General features: G+C 41.1%; 1 protein-coding gene across 1 annotated transcript in view; it reads right to left on the bottom strand.

The window, feature by feature from the left end:
• Positions 1-4,707: 4,707 nt before the first annotated feature.
• Positions 4,708-19,456, bottom strand: part of NSD2 (nuclear receptor binding SET domain protein 2) — a gene marked incomplete at its 3' end in the record, with an annotated part of 95,281 nt that continues 80,532 nt past the window's right edge. Inside the window, exons 12-24 of the mRNA XM_084204372.1 lie at positions 16,566-16,697; positions 15,408-15,531; positions 14,252-14,452; positions 13,401-13,580; positions 12,154-12,310; positions 11,210-11,415; positions 10,640-10,743; positions 10,155-10,424; positions 9,945-10,061; positions 8,091-8,232; positions 7,339-7,445; positions 5,882-6,086; positions 4,708-4,973 (exon numbers count right to left, since the gene is read on the bottom strand). Coding sequence (XP_084060498.1) covers positions 4,708-4,973; positions 5,882-6,086; positions 7,339-7,445; positions 8,091-8,232; positions 9,945-10,061; positions 10,155-10,424; positions 10,640-10,743; positions 11,210-11,415; positions 12,154-12,310; positions 13,401-13,580; positions 14,252-14,452; positions 15,408-15,531; positions 16,566-16,697 — 2,211 coding nt within the window. The remainder of the gene's footprint in view (positions 4,974-5,881; positions 6,087-7,338; positions 7,446-8,090; positions 8,233-9,944; positions 10,062-10,154; positions 10,425-10,639; positions 10,744-11,209; positions 11,416-12,153; positions 12,311-13,400; positions 13,581-14,251; positions 14,453-15,407; positions 15,532-16,565; positions 16,698-19,456) is intronic.

Here is a 19,456-nt window from a genome sequence, read left to right as displayed (position 1 = left end):
GTCAGAAATGCCCAGAAAAAATTCAACATCACCTGTACTGGAGCCAGTGTCAACTGCTCCATGAAACCAGTACCTGTGGCCTCTTGACCTTCCCACCCTGTTTTCCTTTTCCTGCTGCAGTGACATTCCCACACAGGTGCTGTGCAAACCCAGCCCAGCCAGCTGTGACCCTCTGTGCCAGTGCTGTGCTTCAGCAGCTCTCAGTGGGCAGTACAAACAGTACAAACAGTATCTCTGTCCAAAGATCCACGACTTTGAATGACTCTGCACAGAGGTGGTGGCAGGTGTTACTTCTCCTTTACTCTTGCAGCAGCAGAGATGGCTGAAGGAACCCAGCTGTGGGGGGTTAGGTGGTTCTTGCCCTCAGCTGCTCATTCTGCTCTCCCCAGGGAAGGTGTTAGAAGTGTTTAAAAGGATTTATAGAATATATCAGTTCTCTGATCTGTCTCAAGTCTGTCAGGTGAGTAACTGTGTGCAGCAGTGGTCCATCAGCCATTGAGGGCAGACAGGGTGCCCAGAGAAGCTGGGGCAGTTTCCAAGGCCAGGTTGGAGGGGGATGGTCTTTAAGGCCCCTTCCACCCCAAACCATTCTGTGATTCTGTTCTGGGTCAGCAGCCAGAGGGGTGGTTCCTACAGCCCTGCCCACTGCCCAGCACGGGCTGAGCTCCGTGCAGCCTCTCCCACGGCTGATTTGGGAGAGACAGAAGCTCCTCTCTGGCCCAAGGCTGTGCTTTTCCTCAGAGCAGCACAGGGACACAATCCTGATGCACAGCACCAGGTGACCTCAGCAGAACTATCAGCCACCAGGATCAAAGCAGATCTCTGAAATGCTTTTTTAAAAACTGCAGCTGCTGTCACACGTGGGAGACTCCACAGGTGAAGCCAAACCAGCCCCAAAAAACCCTGTCTGAAAAAGCCAAAGACTCAAACTCAGAGCTGACCAAGCAGGACCAGCATTTGTGACAGCAAAAGGACCCTGAGTGCAGTGCTGGCTGGGCAGCCCAGCCCAGCTCAGTGTCACAAAAGCCTGTAAAATCATGAGCAACAGAGAGCAGCACTGGAAAAACTGCACTGCAAGAAATGTCAGGTGAAAATAAGCCACAGCACAATCATTATCACCTCTGTGGAAGCACAAATCAGTATTTCCAGGGCATCTCTCAGGAAGGCCTGGAGTGTAAGTTTTCCCTGTGAGAGAACAAAGCCCTGTTCCCTCACTGCCAAACCATGCTTGCTCATGTATCAATTCCACTTTTTTCTTTCAAGTTAAAAAAAAAAAGAAGTGCCAAAATAAGTATATAGAGCTGTTTTACAAAAGAGACTTAGCAACTTCTTAAATAACTAGGAATAAAATTCAACATTTAATAAGACATTGAAGTTTCTCAAGCAGTCAGACATGGAATAATGAGACTCAACAATGTGGAAAAATCCCATTAATACGTCTTTCAAGATATTTTGCTTTTCCAAGTAATTCAAATAAAAAACCTCCTAAAACCTGACCATGAACACAAAGCTATTGAACAAAACAGACATTTACTCTGATTACTTTTCCTAGGTTGTATGAAAATACATCTAACATACTCAACTGAAAATTGTTTCCATGCTTGCTCATGTGATAAAAGAACAACAAATTCTGAAATTGGCTGTCATGTATCAGCTTTCGCTAAAAAAGGAAAGACATTTTGCTACTTTGATGGGCAAGACAAAGAACATCATTTAAGGCCACATATTATGCCACAGTTAATGTTGTTTAGATTAATTTATAGCAGAAAATCCTTCAAGTTGCTGAATGCTAAAAGGTATTGAGTTGCATCATGAGAAAGCTCAAGTCTTAAGGATTGTTTTACCTTGCATTTGAACAGTGGGAGAAGGAAAACCATGTCACAACTTTTCTTCTGTCTTCTTTTTTAAACATAACTTTAGCCCGTTTTCCAGGCAGAGCAAGGTACAGAAGCCTTCATTACAAAGCACCTAAACCCCACCTGTCCTGGCACAGAAACCAACAATTCTCCCAGATCACCACCTGAGAGCCTGAGCTGAGCTCACGGGGTCACAGGGCCAGGGAGTGTCAAGGGAGAGACAATTTGATCCACACTCCTCCTCAGGAAGGAATTCCAGAGCTCCCAAGTGACTCCTGGTCTGCAGCCTTGGTGATGCAGAGCTCTGGGGGCCCAGAGCAGAACAGAGCAGGGAGAGGTAGAAGGAAGCAGAAGGACAAACAGCCCCTGGCTCAGATCTGTTTGTGTGAACAGAGTCCCTCTGTTAGACAGACAGACAGACAGAAGGGGTGGCTGTGCTGGGGAGCCCCCTGGGAGCCCAGGGGTGCTGGCACTGCAGCCGTGCCTGGCACTGCAGGCTCTGCCTTCTGGAAGTGGGGATCTGCCTCTCAGGACCTGCAGCATCACAGTTCCAGAGTGACAGAGCTGTTACACATGGAGAGGAAAAAGCAAAAAAAAACAACTAAAAAAAAATTAAAAAAAAAAAAACAAACCAAAAAACAACAAATTATGAAAGCAATGGAATGTAAAGGAAAACTTTTATAATAACTTATTTAAAGGTATTCTTACAAAGCCTTCCTTACATGGTATAGTATTCAAAGAATGGTCCCAATGACATCAAATTCCTTCATTTTGTTTTAAAGCAATGAGGAAAATATTTCTGCTTTACTACCTGACCTCATTTTCCTTCCCTTGAAACCCAATATTAAAGAAACATCCAAAATATCTTTTTTTTTTGTTTTGATTTTATGCACAGGACTTTCTTCAGCCCTATGGCAGAGAAAAAGTTTCCCTAAAAATCAGTTAAAAGAATCCTGAATTTTAACTTGAGTGCAAGGCTTGGCATACCATTTAAAAAAAATGCAAACATGTAACACTTCCCCTGATTTTGAACTCTGCTATTTCTTCAAAATTATTAAAAAAAAAAAAACAAACCTTCCAACAGTGTTTATAAAAACTGATCCAAAAAACCAAAGCATTTTGGTCACAAAACAAAAACCAAAGTGTTCAGCATAGGGCAATGCAACATTTATAACCTCTTTCAATTAATATCTTCTAATAAAACCAGACTTTTTACATGTTGGGAATAAATGGGGGTTTTGGCAATTCCAAGAACTAAATCAAATCCTGAAGAAATACCTTGGGGAAAAAAAACCATACACTTCCATGATACAGCAAGGCTTCATTTTCAAAAGGGCTACACAGAGTTCCTGCACTATGAAGGGCAAACTAAGCTAGAACATACACAAATGGCTCAGTGGACATGGAGGTGCTTATGGAGGGTGGGTCACAATGGCAAAAATCAAAATGTGCTTGGAATGCTGCCTGATCACGCACCAAGGATGTGCACTGGGAAGAAAACTGGCAGAGATGTTTTTCTTTACTGTTTTTTCCTAGTTCTAGTATTATTTCTGTCAATCATACTAGATATTTGAAGTCTTGCATGTTCACCTCACTGTGAGTCACCCATGGTAGTGGGGGTGAGGAATTCAAAACAGCTTTTTGCCACAACACTGTGGTGACAGGATAGTCAAGAACAGAGCTCCTAAAAATAAAATAATAAAAAATTTCAGTCTGTCAAATGGCCACTTTTATACAAACTTTATGCAAAGAAACAGAGTAAGGCTAAATTTCACATCAAATATCTTACATGCTGCTTCAAAAATCCATTTAACTTTTACTTGTTTTGAATTTAGTTTTTGCACTTCAATCTAGTTTCACTTTCTGTTTCATTCATGGGGGTTTTGCTCCTTGTTGGGCATTTCTTGCATTATCACAAAGTTGAAATGCTTGGACTACAAGCATTCCAAACAAAAGTTTGCCTCTGCATTTTACCTGCCATTGAGAAAATTTTAAAAACCAAGTAATTTTTCCCCAGTAATAGCTTCTGCAAGATTTATTTTTATTAAGACACAAAAATCCTAAAGTATTTGGCCTAGATTGCAAGACAATATCCCTTTAAGTCCAGACCTGTACAGCTCTACAAGATCAAGTAACTTCATATTTTGCTGGGATGAAAAAACAGTATAGAAAAAAACTTCTTACAAAGTCAGATTCCTCCTCTCTGGTACAGGGTGTGCCTTTCCCACCACGCACCACATTTGTTGGTGGAAAGATATTTATGATCATGATTGCTTAAGAATAATTTTTGAAGAGCACAAAGCAATTGCTGTGTGTGTGGCTGCAGTGAGGGACACACCTGGTTCTGACTGGCATTCAAGCACTCGCTCAAAAACACACAAGGCAAGCAAATCTCATTGGGACCACAGACCAAGCCATTTCTTACTCAAAAGGACTTGAGAACTAACAACTTCTTTCAAGGATATACTATTTTAAACATCTGTTGGTTGACAAATACTATCTCAAAAAACTATGTTTACGCCTACCTGGTTTGATTTTAACCTACCTCCAACTTGCAAGTATTTTGGAGGGAACATTTTACATTCGTAACAATTCAAGTGTAACTGTAATGCTGAGTAATAAGTTTGGTTTGTCCTGAAGTTTGCTGAACTATGCAGTTCGTTATCAGTGCAGAAGCAGCAGAAGACTGCTGTGGTTGGCTCAGTGGATTTATAAAAAACAAAACAAAACAAAAAAATCCCCCCCTCCCTATTGTAACCTTTACAGAATATACGTAAAATTGTGTCCTTCCCTGGTCATATTCACAACTTATCTACAAGATAGTGTTAGCAGTAGAAACTGCAGTCCATGACTATTTGCATTCAGCTCTCATCCATCTGTTCCTCTTTCTCCTGGGCTTGAACTTGTTCAGTTTTTTGCGGGGTTTCTCAGTCTTCTGAGTTTCAACAGAATCCACCCCGAGAACATGTTCAGAGCAGCATAACTGTCCATTCAGTGTGGAATTTAGCACTGTCCTGTCTTGGTGCTCCTTGCAGAAAGAGTTTGGGCAGTAGTGGCAGAAAGAAACAGAAGGTTTGCCACAAACATCACAGTGGTGCCAAGGACACTCCCACTTCCCTGCAATCAAAACCAAAGAGCCCATTAGTGGGGAGTAAAACACGGCATCACCTCCTCAAGGGGTTTTGTGTTGCAGCAGCTGAACAAGGCACAGCTTTCCTGACAAAGCAAATGACAGCAGCTACCAGGGCTGATCTCAACACCCAGAATGCCACATCATACTTCTAAAGCTCAGCTGGCAGCTGCAAGGAGCAGACTTGACACACTCTCATTCAAATACAGCAGTCAGCCCCAGCTAGAAGAAATGACTCAGGCTTCACTCAATAGCATTTTACAGAACGTGCAGGCTGGCAGAGCATCCAAACATCCGGTCAGCTGCTGCCCCCTCTTACTGCAGCCCCTGTCTCTTGCCAGTCTTGCTCAGGAATGACTGGTGTGCTTCACTTACAGCTGCCCTTTTGCCCCAGCATACTTTACCAGTCCTTGTTTTACTTGCTTCTGGGATAACAGGCTTTGCCTGCTTCCCTTCCTCATATCTCACCTGACATGGCTGACTGGAACCAGGTAACTCCTGTGATATCTGGAACTGCAACCTGATGTCTGCTGCTCCTAATTTCCCTACTTGCCTTCTTTCAGAAGCTGCTGTTGCTCTTCTGGCTTGAACTCAAAGGGCTTCATGCATTTCTTAGATAGAATCAACTGTCCTGTGGCAGGGCCATGGTGCTCCTACCAGGTGATGTGTCAATTACCTACATCTGTAAAAGAAATGCCTCATTTTGCCAGAGAGGCAGGAGGAGGCCACCATTTTGTCTTCAAATCCAAGAGGAGCTGCTCCCACATGATGCACAAAGAAATTCCTGCCATACAAACCCAATGTTTTCAGGATGACACCCCTGAGTTATTTCAGTGCAATAACTGAGGTACCTGCACAAGTTATTTATACAAGGGTAAGACATGGGCTGACTCACCAAAAGGACGTTTCACCAAACCAAGGCAGGAGAGATGATAAGCTTTAGTACAAGATTTCCTGTCACACAGCACCAGCTGGCCTCCATCACCACAACGGAAACAATCATCTTCAGATTCTTTCTTCCCTTCATTTTTCATTCTGCGTCTCCGTGTTCTCTTTTTGGTCTTTTTGCCTTTTTCTTCTGAGGCATTAGTGGAAGAATTCTAAAAGAGTAAGATATAAATCTATAAATGCCAGTTTTGCAAAGGAAAAACATTACACAGCCTTGCCAAGCTGTTGGCACACCCGGCAGACTGTGCACACAGCCAAGAACTTGACTTGGGGCAGACCTGCCCATGCTTCACTCTACTGATCTGTGCTGACAAAAAACCTACACTGACCCTTGAGAAAAGTCATCCTGAAACCACATCTTCTCCCTACAGGACCTTCCTACTGAAAAAACCCTTCATTTTCTTGTCACTGATGAAAGGTCTTCCAATTTCCAATCTAATCTACTTGTGGCTAATTCACCCTCATTATGTACTTGCACCATCAATCACTTCAATATCCATTTTTCTCTTCCAGTTGTGAATACTCATGCTGGAATTGCTAAAACCTGTCCCCATTTTTCTTTGAGGAACAGACAGCAGAACTTCAGGAAATGTAGTTAATGACAGAAAGAATACACCAAACCTTACCCCTATTTCAATCTGACTTCAATTCTGTGCTGCATGCACAGAAGCAGCTTTCAAGTGCTGCTTGCACTTTAACTCTCCTTCACCAAATCATATAAAATTTTGGATGATTCTTCAACATCTCTACCATCATTCCCCCCCTCTCACCCCAGTAATCACTATCTACTTTCTTTTAAATTAGCCCATTCTATCTACCAATGCAGGCAACCCCATAAAACTGAACTGTACCATTTAATTTCTTCATGGTTGTCTGTGTAAATGTTCACAGGCTTATGTGAAACCTCATTCAAGTCCATCTCTTAACAAAAACCAGCTGTGTGGGTTCTGAAGTCTCCCAGTCCACCCTCTGAAGTGGCTGGTACTGAGCAGTGTGAAGGACCAGAGGGAAGTGCAGCTTTTGAACATCTACAGGTGGTACTTGTGCCTTCCCCCACACTGCTATGCCAGCCCTGCAGGAAGCTCCATCAGCTTCTGCTGGATTACAGGTTTCAAACTAACCAGGACAGGAATTATACAGATAATTTCTTGATATACTTTGGTAACTTTTTTTTTCACATTCAAAACATACATTTTTTATTCTTCAGTTCACTCAATTTTTTTTTCAACTGATCTTAGCAAAATAATCATACTGTAAGATTTAAATGGGGAAATATGAACAGAATGTCAGAATAATCTCACTGGCCACAGTCAGGCACATTCTTAGTCAGTCTGAAGCGTCTACAACCCTTCCTCTGACAAGACTGTCAAAATTTCTTGATGTATTACTTGATATATTACTTGCCTTTGGTCTGTCCCCAAGAAATCCACTGCAGTTTGGGGCACCACATTTGCAGACTGTTTTTTCATTGCCCAGACAGTCAAGGTTGTAATTAAAAGTCAGCTCCGTCCCTGAGTGTAAAAAGGACAAGGTAACAAATTTTATCAAAATTACTGCAAACAAATACAGCTGCTGCTATCTGTCTGCTAGTCTGGAACTTGCTTCTTGATGTACTGTCATAGGATTTTCCCTCTCTTTACTGCTTGTAAGCACTGACAATGATTAACCAGATGCCCATATATCATGATATCTTATGCAATTACGTTTTAAAATAAATTTGTTTGACTTCACAAAACTGTGCTTGTGTTTGGCCTTCACACATATTATATCCATCCATCTATCCAGCTAGATATAGCTCTAGATAGATAGGAATGAGTGTGAGCATGTGTGTACACAAACCAGAAAACAGAAACTTCTAAACAGCCTCCTACACGCACTCCTTCAGCTTATCATGTTTTTATGCGTTGGAGAGCTCCAAAACACAAAGCTGCCCTAGAAGCAAGGAACAAAAGTCAGCCATGGGACTCACAATTAAAAAACACTAAAAATCAAAAGGATTTTTAGTGATCACAAAGCATCACAAAGATCACAAAGCATCTCCTCTGCATGCTGAGTCCTCTACAAAAATATCTGCACTGAATCAGTTAAACCATGACTGTCCCACCAATAAATGCACAAAAGGTTTAACTGAGAGAGTGAAAGCTGAGCTGATGTACCTGCAGGAATGTCACACACAGCAAAGAGCCCCACACGAGTGTCTCCATTCACTGTCCACTTCAGGGTCTCACAATTTGGTTGGCAGCTGTGATTCATAAACCGCGAATAGTTTCCTTTGGGGCCAGCATCAATAATACGGTCCTGCAGAACAAACCAGCAACAAACTGAAGGGTTTTTCTCTCCCCTCCTACACAACAAACCATAAAAATCATCCATGACTGATTTCAATGGTTGCATTCAGAGCTGACATGGTGTTGCTACCCAGAGCACACAAGGCTGGTACATGTTGTACTGATAACTGTAGTGTCCCACAGGGCCTGGAATGGGACACTCCCAAAGCAATACTCATGCTCTAGCTCACCTTTTCCCAGCACCCATCACAGCCACAGGGCAGGATAAGTGTGCTTGTGAGCATTATGGTGGGCATGTTAAGGAACCCCCCTCCCCAGGAAGCTTCAAAACTCAGACTCAGTCCTTTACCATTCATGGAGCTGTGAGGCATTCACAAGTATGGTACTTATGGCATTTACCAAATGCATGATTACTTCCAGAGATTACCAGTTTCTCACCAGATTTCTTTCCCCAAATCAGCCTAGTTTAAATGCAAACAAGCCCTTGGTAAGCTAAAAACATCCCACTCCTACAAACAATTCCTCTTAAATTTCTATCTCCACAAAATATACCAGACATTAACGAAATAAAACAAAGCTTGAAATTGCCAGAACTGTTTCTTTGCATAGCTGCTTGAGAAGGCTTTGCTTATTCATGAAGTATTATTATAGTTTCCTTCTAGCTCATTTTTATGGTGTGACTGTCATGCCTACGTGCACACACTTCACTGCATGGGCAGCTCAGCCTCATAATGGCACTGGCACTTTAGGTAAGACAGACCCACAATGAGCATTTATTAATGACAGCAAGAGTCAAATACATGTTCAGTTAAGATATGAACACACTGATGTTGTATGTCAATCTAGTAGAGGAGTGAGAAACTTTAAGTGTTCAGAGAAATGTGGTTTCACCATGCTGTGGTGGTAACTCCTGTGCAGAACTCCTCAGTTACAGGACTCATGGAAACGGTAGCTGTGGAAATACAGAGCAAGAGCCTTGGGAAAAAGAATGGTGGTTGGGACTGAAAAAATTGCAGAACTGGCAGCCAGCTCTTGTTTTTCTCCTAACTAGCTGTCTGGGGACTGAAGCAATATAATATAGATAATCTATAACTCCTGCTGTCCAGGTTCTTCACTTTCTCCTTCTCCTGAGGAAGAAAATACTCAGAGGTGTGCACAGAGGCACAGGTGCTGAATTATTTTGGTGTGTTAATTAATCTGCTGCAATAATTTGCTGTGAATCAATTTGTGGAGGGTTGGCTGGCTACTAACAGAGAGTGCTTTCAGAAAAGAGTTTCTACAAAAGCACAGGCCTGGTTTTGCCATAAACAATGGATGGGACAGATGGCTACAAAAAAGATTAAATGCCCTATATAGGACACTGCCTCACAATTCTGTTCCACATTCTCTCAAGCGAGAATTTTATTGTCTGTTGTTGAAATTTTAGTAAAAGAATTGCTAACAGCAACTCCTTCCACTGTATCACTATTATTTCCCCAAACGTCATACTTCATTTCAAGCAACAAACACAACCTGTAGACTTTAATATGTAATTTATCACATAACACAGAACTAAGGAGGTTCATTATGTACATATAGAATGGAGAGAGCAGGCACAGAAGATGAAATGCTGTGAGTATGTGAAAGCACAGAATGTCAAAGGTAGTGGAGTGCCCTGCCAATATAAGAGATCAAAACAAGGTTATAAGCAAATAATGGCAAAAAAAAAATCAAAGACCCTACCTTATCAATAGTAAGCATATAGAAGTGGGTGATGTCATTTTCATGTGCATATTTGATTCTTGCCATACATTCCTCTTCATCAATCAGCTCTCCCACGTACTCATTGACAAACTCCCCCTGAAAGACGCCAAGTATCACTAGTGAAGTATATCCCACACCCACCAACAGCATGGCAGGTCACCCACTCTGCTGGGTAAGAACAATTCCTACCTTTTTGATGTCCCTCTTGGCTACCAGCCCCCAGCCTTTGCCATCAGTTTTGATGATCTTTGTCTCGGGGTACTGGCGCTTGGTGAAGCACTGGTTCTGGCAGCGCTCCCCTGCCGGGCACACCTGGGGGTGGCACTCGTACATCAGCATCCTGTTGAGGCACTCCGAGTCAAAGCCACACGGGTTTTCGTCTGTGGGTTTGCAGTTGCACTTGGGAATCTCAGATATGTCAGCAGTGTAGATCTGCACTTTACCACAAGGTTTATTCACCTGGAAAATACATTAAAATAGAGTAAATATGACTTTAGAACAGTTAGTTTTATTGCAGGAGTTACACAGCGCTTGCTGATTCGGTTTTGCACCACTCCAACAAAAGCAAAATTTCACCATCTCATGACTGTAAAAGCACAGTTACCATCATCACAACCTGACCCTGTCTTACTGCTCAGCTCAAACCTTTGAGTACCCCGTTCCCCAAACTTTACCTTAATATGTTTGTATGGTGGAGGTTTACGTTCACTCTCCTGGGTTTCTTTGGCTTCTCGCTGTAGTTTTATTTCTCGAAATCGAGTTTCGGCTTCTTGCAAAGCTGAAAAAGATTACAGAATCAACAGTAATGCCAGAAAGAGGATTACTCCCCCTCAAACTCACTTGCTCATTCCCATGTGTGTTAAAACAAAGCATTTTCCTAGTCCCATCAATTAATTTTCTTGCAATCAATGCTTCTGGAGTCTTACTGCTCTTAACAGATGTATTAATTCTACTCTTTCAGTCTCCAAGTCTGAGGGAGTCTGAAAGTCTACTCTCTTAGTCCTTTTTTTTTTAGCTTTCCAGAAAGTAAAAATCATCAGATAAAACTTCAGTTAGATGCCAGTCTTTTACAAGACATTAAAATAATGTTTTCATGCAAAGACAGTAATAGTGACTGTTGCCCAGGACATTACAAATTTCTTTAATTCAATATTGTAAAACAAAATTTCAAAACAAAGGCTATGTGTGAAGAAAGCAAAGCATGCATATCCCAGGATTATTTTTGTTTACTTTTAGCTGTGTACCATTTTTGAAGACTTTTCCAATTCCTTTGATCCCTTGGTATCTACTCCCTCTGTCTCCCTCCATGTAAGGGAACACCCGTGCTTGGTGCGTCCAATAGTAATCCTTAGAACCAAAGAAAAACACAGGAAATTCTCCGATTTCATGCTTCATTTTCTGGATATTTGGGGGAACGTTTTTCGGATGGCAAACTTCTGCAGGCCACCATCTAGCACAGAAGTACAAATAAAAAAATACAGCATTTTAGTCAAGCTCTTTCTGCAAGAGACAGTTTAATAAAATCACTTGAAGCAGCAGTAACTGATTATTATTTCCAAGATCCAAGAGGATTTAAAATTATTTTGTCTCCTCTCTTAGTAGGGAGTGAAAGAAGACTAGAAAGAGAAAGCCTGACACTCAGATCTGTGAGACTTCACCTGCCTGCAAGGTAAGCACACACACAGGACTCCCTATGTCTGGGTAGCAAAACCATCACCTTTACAAGACCTGCAAATATTGTAATTGTCGGAGATCAAGAGAAGGTTGGTAACACTTATTAATGTTTCATGGATAACCCCCAGCTACCTCCATCTCACTCAGATCTCATCCAAGTGAGAAACACCAACAACCTGAGGGACTGATGTCCCAGCCTGTGAGGGAGTAATTTAGCCAGTTACCAGTTACACCAATTTATTGGCAGAGATCTCTGACACAAACAGGGGTTGAAGGCTCCTACACTGGAGGCAGAGGTCAGAAGACCCAAGGAGTCCTGTTTGGGTAATGCCTTGGCCAGGAGCAGCAAAGCTGCAAATCTTTGAACCTGAAGCTTGCAAGGAGGTGAGGCCCCTAGTTCAGAGAGGAGTCAGAAATCAGTGTGCAGCAAGGCTGGCCTACAGGAGCAACCAGTTGTATGATCCTTAGTTAAACATGCCAGTACTGTAAAACAACACAAATTCCTTCATCAGACCTGTAATTTCCCAGTTTAACCCAAATAATATCCTGGAAATGGAGCTTCTTGCCCGCCCTGCAGTCATTGCAGTACCAGCTCCCATCTGGCATTTCGATGTTTAAGCAGTCAGGGTGAAAGGCTGCTGGGCAGGACTCACAGCACAGCAAACTGCCACCTGCACAGACACAGAAAAAGGAAAAAAGGTTGGAAAACATCAAGTTTAAAGTATAAGTTTTGCCTTCCAGACAGCTTAGAAATGATACACATGTGGTAGGTTCAATTAGAAAATAAATGGGTAAAACATGCTGACCTTCAGCAACAAATACACACATCACTCAGCTGGGTACAGCAGCCAAAAGGTCCTGACTAATCTGAATGCCTGGCAGACTCAGGTTAGTAACACATGCAAAATAACAAGCAAGCTGATGATAAAAATGCCAGAATAATGCACAAATTAGAATTACTTTGCTGTACTTTAATGACTACAATATGTTTAACATAGTTTTAATATATATTAACATTTCTGTGTAAGAAAAATTGCAACCACAACATATTTCTCTTATGATTTTGGGGTTTTTTTTCCATCCTTGGGGGACAGAAGGAACAAGTTGTTAGTTTGTTCCACAAATTATCAAATGGAAAGTTGGCTACAGCTTAAAAGCTGTAAAATTTGTTAACAAATTTGTTAAAATTTGTTAAAAGCTTAAAATTTGTTAACAAATCAGGTAAAGTTTCACTGCTACAAGTTTAATCAGCACTATGCATTTTGTGGTTGTCAATAAGGAACAGATTTATTGTACAAGATAAAACAAAACACCCTTAATTAGTAGCAAACCCAGCAACAACTAATACTGATTCAATCTGCAGTCTGCTGCTAAACTAAAAGCAACTCTTAAAATATTTATGGTGTAATGTTACATATTAGCAATAAAGAAACACAAAAAGCTTTAGTACATCGAACACAAAGGAAAGAACAGAAAAATACTCATTAGGTGTCTCTTGTAAAGAATTAACCAGGCTTCTGGTTGTTGGATAAAGCCCAAGTAAAAACACTCTTTATTAAATTATTTCTGGAAAAAATGGATATTTAAAACCCTGAGGCAGCATAAGCCAACTTCACATTATAGCACAACCTAACAAAGCCTAACTTAATACGCCACATTCTAACGCTTTGCTGCGAGCAGATGAGAACAACAACACTTGAGCTGAAGAACAAAACGCTTTGACTCCACACTTCTGAAGGAGCTCCCTCCCCAGCCCTTTACCTTTGGAGCACACAAAGCACCAGCTGACATTGACATGGGCGTGGTGGCTTTTCCCCTTCATGGCGGTGAAGTGGTTGGTGCACACGATGCTGTTGGAGGCGATGACGGCGCATCCCGCCGCGATGCAAACGTCCCCGGCGTGGTACGCGACGGGGCAGCGCACGCAGCGCATCATCTTCCCTGCAAAGCACCAACTCACAGGTCACCCTGGGGCACAACTGGCAACGTGTGGCACAGCACAGCACTGAGGTACTCTGGGACAAAACTGACTCATCATTTCAGCAAAAAAGAGGGGCTGAGACACCCTATACACACACACAAAACCCCAGGTGTTGTGTTTTCAACGCTTGTGTATTTGCAACAAAACTGATTTTATAAAGGTTTTTTTTACTTCCAATTTAAAGCTTTAATTATGCATATCAGGGTAGACACGAGTCTTTCTGAGTCATGTAATTTTGTCTGCAAATGTTGCCCAAAGCAAAAAACCTGCACAGAATCAAAATGTCTCCATGTTCATCGAGCCTTGCTGCAGTGTTTGAACATTCTCAGGTCCTGCCCTCACTGCTTTGCCTCTCTCCTCATCACATACATTCTAGATGTCATTCTCTCTTGAGAAGAAAACATGGTTAACTATGGTTAACTGAAAGCTAGTTAAAAAAAGAGCACAAACAAGGTAAATACTAAAGCTGAGTAAAACTTACTCTATTACAACTTTTAAAAAAATTTGGAATGAATTGATAGTCCATTTAAGCCTAACTGCAGCTAGCAGCTCTCAAATGAACACATTCTTTACCTTAACATACCACAAATAACATGAATTGATCAGCCATATAAACATAAAATGAAACTACCTTTTGAAATTCGTGGATGTGAGGGGTTACTAACATGACAGCTGAGGCAGCTGTGGAGAGGACACCGAAACCCCCTGTTCTCGAAGACAGTGAGATGAAATTTTTTCACACAAGCTTCGTGGTAGAATTTGCCACAGTGAGACACAACACAGCGTTTCACATCTGCCTTTCTCTCCTTACACACAAAACAGGTGTGCACACCTAGTGGCAAAACGATAAACAGAATGTAATACCCAAACACATGAATTTTAAACACCTCTCTCATGCATTTATGTTATGCATGAGGGAATTGCTTTTGTGTGTGGAGGAGGTTTTTTTCCAACAAATCAATTGCATTACTTGATGCAGCAATTTATTTACTTTAGCTCTTTAGTATTAAATACTGATCTGCTGAGATACAAAGAGAATAAAGCAAACCCATTTGCAGTTGAAGCATACACAACAACACCCAAAGCCTCACCAATCTGATTTTATGTTCTTATTTATAAGCCTCAGTATGCCAAAACAAGTAGGATTTTTTAGTTTTCAACTTTTTTAAAACCAATGGAATAGGATGACAGGACCACAAATCAAAGACAACCATCCTCTAATCTTTTTTATTTTGAAGCAGCAGTTCCAACAAGGTTTACTGCATGTACTGAAACAAGCTTATGAGCAAGAACACAAATCTTATGTAAAGTTTTGAGATTAAGAACTTCCAAGCAGTTATTACAGGATTAAAAGCAAATTAAATTAATAGCAATAAGGTAGTCTTTTAACAGGAAAAGCAAAAGACTGATGGAGACACACAAAGGACTGAAAAAGAACTTAAAATGTTTCATTTACTGCTCTTTTTTCTACAATTTCTTAAGTCATTGTGACAGACTTTAAACCTCATCTCTAATTGTACTCAGAAAACAAATAATCTGCAGTTATTAAGGCAATGGAATTCTGATTAAATTAGCCACATTGCAAGTGAGCTCTCACTGAAAACAGGGTGAACTTTGTAAAACAAGGCACACGTAGTGGTACTCTATGGACTCCCACCCTGTCACATCCCAAAGATAAGTAAGGGTTCTCTGAGGATACATACTCTGTCCAGGAGGATGTCCTAGAACAATATATGGGAAAACTACAATTTTATTTTTTTTTAATTAATAGAAAGGGACAAACTTGCCTGATGTACATTCACTACAAATGAACTTTCCTGCTGGTCTTCCAGAGAGCCCAAGGCAGCTTACGTGAAAAGCTCGATAGCAAAGTCCTTCACACAGCAGGAGATCACCTGTTTTTTCACACAGCTTTTACAACACAAAGGCATTGAATGTTAAAGAAAAGTTCATACGTGGAAAAAAACTGTTTTCTTTATTCCTTTTCATATACTGCTCCTCAAAATATCTTTTCCCATTGTTGAAATCAAATTTAACAAGCGAAAGATAATTTTACAAGCATCGTCACATGCCCTGAATTCAAGTTGAAATAGGTAACAGAATCATTAAACCACTAGAAATATCCCTCTCAGACCATGGTTCAGGAGTTAATACAACCTGACAGAAAAAAAGGAATAGAAAAAAAAGCTGTAAGAAATATTCCCTGAGCACACTGATGCATCTGAGTAGGGTTAAAAAGCATCCTTCCTTTCCTGTTCCTTGGCAAAAGGGAATCAGTTTAGTTGGCACAATGATACCCCTATGTCTGAGTGGTTAGCAATGACACATGCATAACTAAAAATGAACCCAACAACAGTGCTGGCAGAATTCAAGGATTACCCAACATTCATAGATAGATACAACCTCCTTCCCACTATGTACAAAAAATGGAATTTAACTGCTTGCCCAGCCTCACAGAAACAAATTTGATCTGGATGATTTTTCATAGCCTACGAGCCTTTCTAGAACAGTTTGAGGAAAGGCTCCTGCTTTCAGTGGCTTCCTGCCTGCACACCACAGCAGGGCAGTGCTGCCATCTCTGCTGCAAGCAGAGCACAAACCCCACTGGGCTGGGCTTCCTCCTCTGTGCTAACAGAGAAACCAGCAGCTCTTCTGCATCATCTGACCAGTCACCTGGCAACACTCATGTGCTTCTTCTGAGCTACAAATTATGCTTATCTTACAGACCTGGAAACTCAAGCAGAAAGGCTAAGTCATTTACTGGAGGTCAAGAAAAAAATAATTAGGTATTAAGAATCCCATTTACTGCCATGGCAACCTCATCACTAACAGACATCTCAGACACACATGAAAAACCTGTTTCTAGCCTAATATTGTCATTTTCGTATTTAAAAAGACCTTTTCTAGGAAAGCTCAGGAAACACAGCCCAGCTAAGGTCTCTCACCTGACACACATATTCTTTTTTTGTTCCCACTCCTCGCTCAGATTTTTTGGATGATATAGACACTTCAGTCTGAGTCTCATCAGCACTCTCATAGGGGGACTCTGAGCGCTCATCTCCTTGGCCATCAGAGATCTGAAGATTAAACACAGGTGTTAGAGAAAGCAGGCACACATGGGCAGCTTAGCACAGCATCAGAACTGATGGAAGCACACACACTGCAACTCAGACTAGCAGGTTTAGGCACGCTCTTCTGGTTTTGTTTCCCCCACCTTCAAAAAAACACCTCGATTAAAACCAGAATATGCATTTGTGGAAGTCTCATCAAAAGGATTATACAACAATCCCCCTCACCAGCAGCCAAAACAGAACACCAAAACTTTGCAATATGGCATTTTATTTATACTCAGTTCTAGGATACAGTTAGCAAAAAATGCCTAGCCATAACACAGGGATATCTTCAAATCCCTAGAATAAAGTCTGAGCACGTGATTTATGAGAGAGCAACAGTCAGTTTTAAAAAGAAACTTGGTAAACTCCAAGCTGCAAAATCTCTGACCCAAATATTCTCCAAGGAAGTGTGAACAGCGTATAGAAGAGAGGAAAAAAAGAACAAGCAGCTCTCAATATGTTTAAGGAACATTACAGTCAACAATATACTCAAAATACTACAGAAGATAGCCCTGTTCTGGATAAATCTCATATAACAGAGCTAGATGTAGTAACTATGGGCTGTTTTTAAAAATAATTGTAATTTACTTTAAAAAACCCCATCCCAAGTAACATATTTAAAATAGAATACACAGGAGTTTTCAGTTCAACAGAATTTAAGGAGGTTAACAGACAACCAAGTCATTTAAGGAGGTTAACAGACATTACACCAGAACATGCAGAATTTCATGCTGTTGCCCCCAGATGATACTCAGTGAGCTGTGCCTCACTAAGTACATTCTCCAGGAGAGGATCACAATTTGGAATTGCAAAAGGAAGCCTTCATTTCTCTTTCAGCTCATTCTAATGGTTATTCACACATACCATCAACAGTACTGCCTCCTGTCCCTTCTGGCTTGTCTAACTGCAGCTCACAGTTGATGATGCCTTCTCCAGGCATTTCAGCTACATTAAAAGTCCCTTGGAAGCAGACATTTTCCTCCTGTGGAAGCATGCTGCAATTAAGCCTGTTTCAATCCTTTTTGTTCCACCCTCTAATTTTCTCCCTAGGGGACTTTTTCCAGCATCTAGAGCATTTTAGTGGGGCTTCTCTAAACCTTTTCTGTGCTTTAGAAAGGTTGTTGAAAAATCAAGCATGAGAACTGGAAGCAATAACCCATTACAAGTCTTGTAAGTAGCGTGTCCAAAGCGAGCCAACATGATACCACTCTTCTCCACTTCTGTTCTGCTGTGCAGGAATCTCCCCAAGTCTCTTCAAAGCAGCACTGAAAGTCACTCTAAATTGCTGTGCTGTTTAAGAGATCATTTTTGCCAATAGCCATTTGCCAGGACACAGACACCCCACTTTATAAGAAGAATTTACTCTCTGTTTTCAGACACAGAATCTCATATTTATCTACAGTAAACCACCTTTTTCTAAAAATGGCCCAGCTACATGCTGGAGGCAGCTACATGCAACCTCCCTATCAACCAATCCATGTAATGTGCAAATTTATTAGAGATGATTATTTGAAATCAGAAAGAAAAATGTAAGACCAAACCAGGCCTAGATTTAGTTTTTATAAAATCCCTTTAGAAATAGTGGTTTGGAGTGATTAATTCTCACTGCTGCTGCCAGCTAACTTTCATTCCCCCATTTAACATTTGCTTTCCTTGATCATGTCTAAAAATATTTTATAAATTGGATCAGACTGACAGTTGCTGGTTGGTTGGTGGGGTTTTTTTCCCCACATTACTTGCAAGGGTATAAATTCATTTCCTCTGTGCAAATTCATACTTCCACTTCACCTATGAAAATTTCTACAACTGAAGTGATTTGGAGATTCTGCCAGATAATTTCCTAAGTGATTAAAAGAAACTGCAGGTAAAATCATTGCTTTGTTCAGGCACCAGGAAATCTGTCTCCTGGAAGGAGCTGTGAAATGGTGACCTGCAAAATTCTTGCTGGGAAGGGGCAGATAAAGGAAGGCAGCGTGGGAGCATGGCAGAAACACAAACCCAATTTCCCTTATGGTTTAAGTAAACTTACACACATGCTCATTTCTGTTTAAACTATTCCCACAGAAACATTAATTAGTGGCACACTGCTCGAACATTTTTAGTAGCTCATTATGTTCTTGTTTGAACTAGCCAGAATTAGTCATGGTTAGAAAAGAAAAAAGGAAAAATAAGCTGGAAGGTCTTAGATCCGCATTTCTTTTCCCCTTAAAAATAAAACAGAACAAAACAAAGCAAAGCAAAGCAAGCAGTCTTGCTGTAACCTGACACTGGGCTTCCCACCTTTTCTCAAAAAACACCTAAACCCAGAGAAAACCCATTTGTGCAGCACCCCTTGAGTTAACAGTCTTCCCAGCAGCAACAGTCATAGAGCCTGGCCCTGGAGGAAGGTGCTCCTCTTCCCCCAGCTCACTGCTTTTAAAAACAGAGCAGAGAAACAGAACATAGCCAGTGATAAATATCTTCAGTTCAGAGAATGAGTCAAAGCAATGTTTCCCCAGATTTTCCTTGGTTTATACACTCTGTTCAAGCAGAGGATGCACACCTCTATATGGAAAGGGAGCCCTATTGGCAGAAGGCAGTTTTTCAGAATCCCCCTAGATATGGGTGACAAAATCCCAGCCTTTGTGAACCTCAGGCTGACATCAATTTTCCTACAGAACAGAGAATTTACTGCCTCAGAATGAATGCATCAGCCCTTTATTTAAATTAAATGGTTACTGAGC

The sequence above is a fragment of the Fringilla coelebs genome, assembly GCF_963513975.1.
Source record: "Fringilla coelebs genome assembly, chromosome: 4".
Taxonomy (NCBI): Eukaryota; Metazoa; Chordata; class Aves; order Passeriformes; family Fringillidae; genus Fringilla; species Fringilla coelebs.
This window is presented reverse-complemented; position numbering and strand designations above follow the sequence as displayed.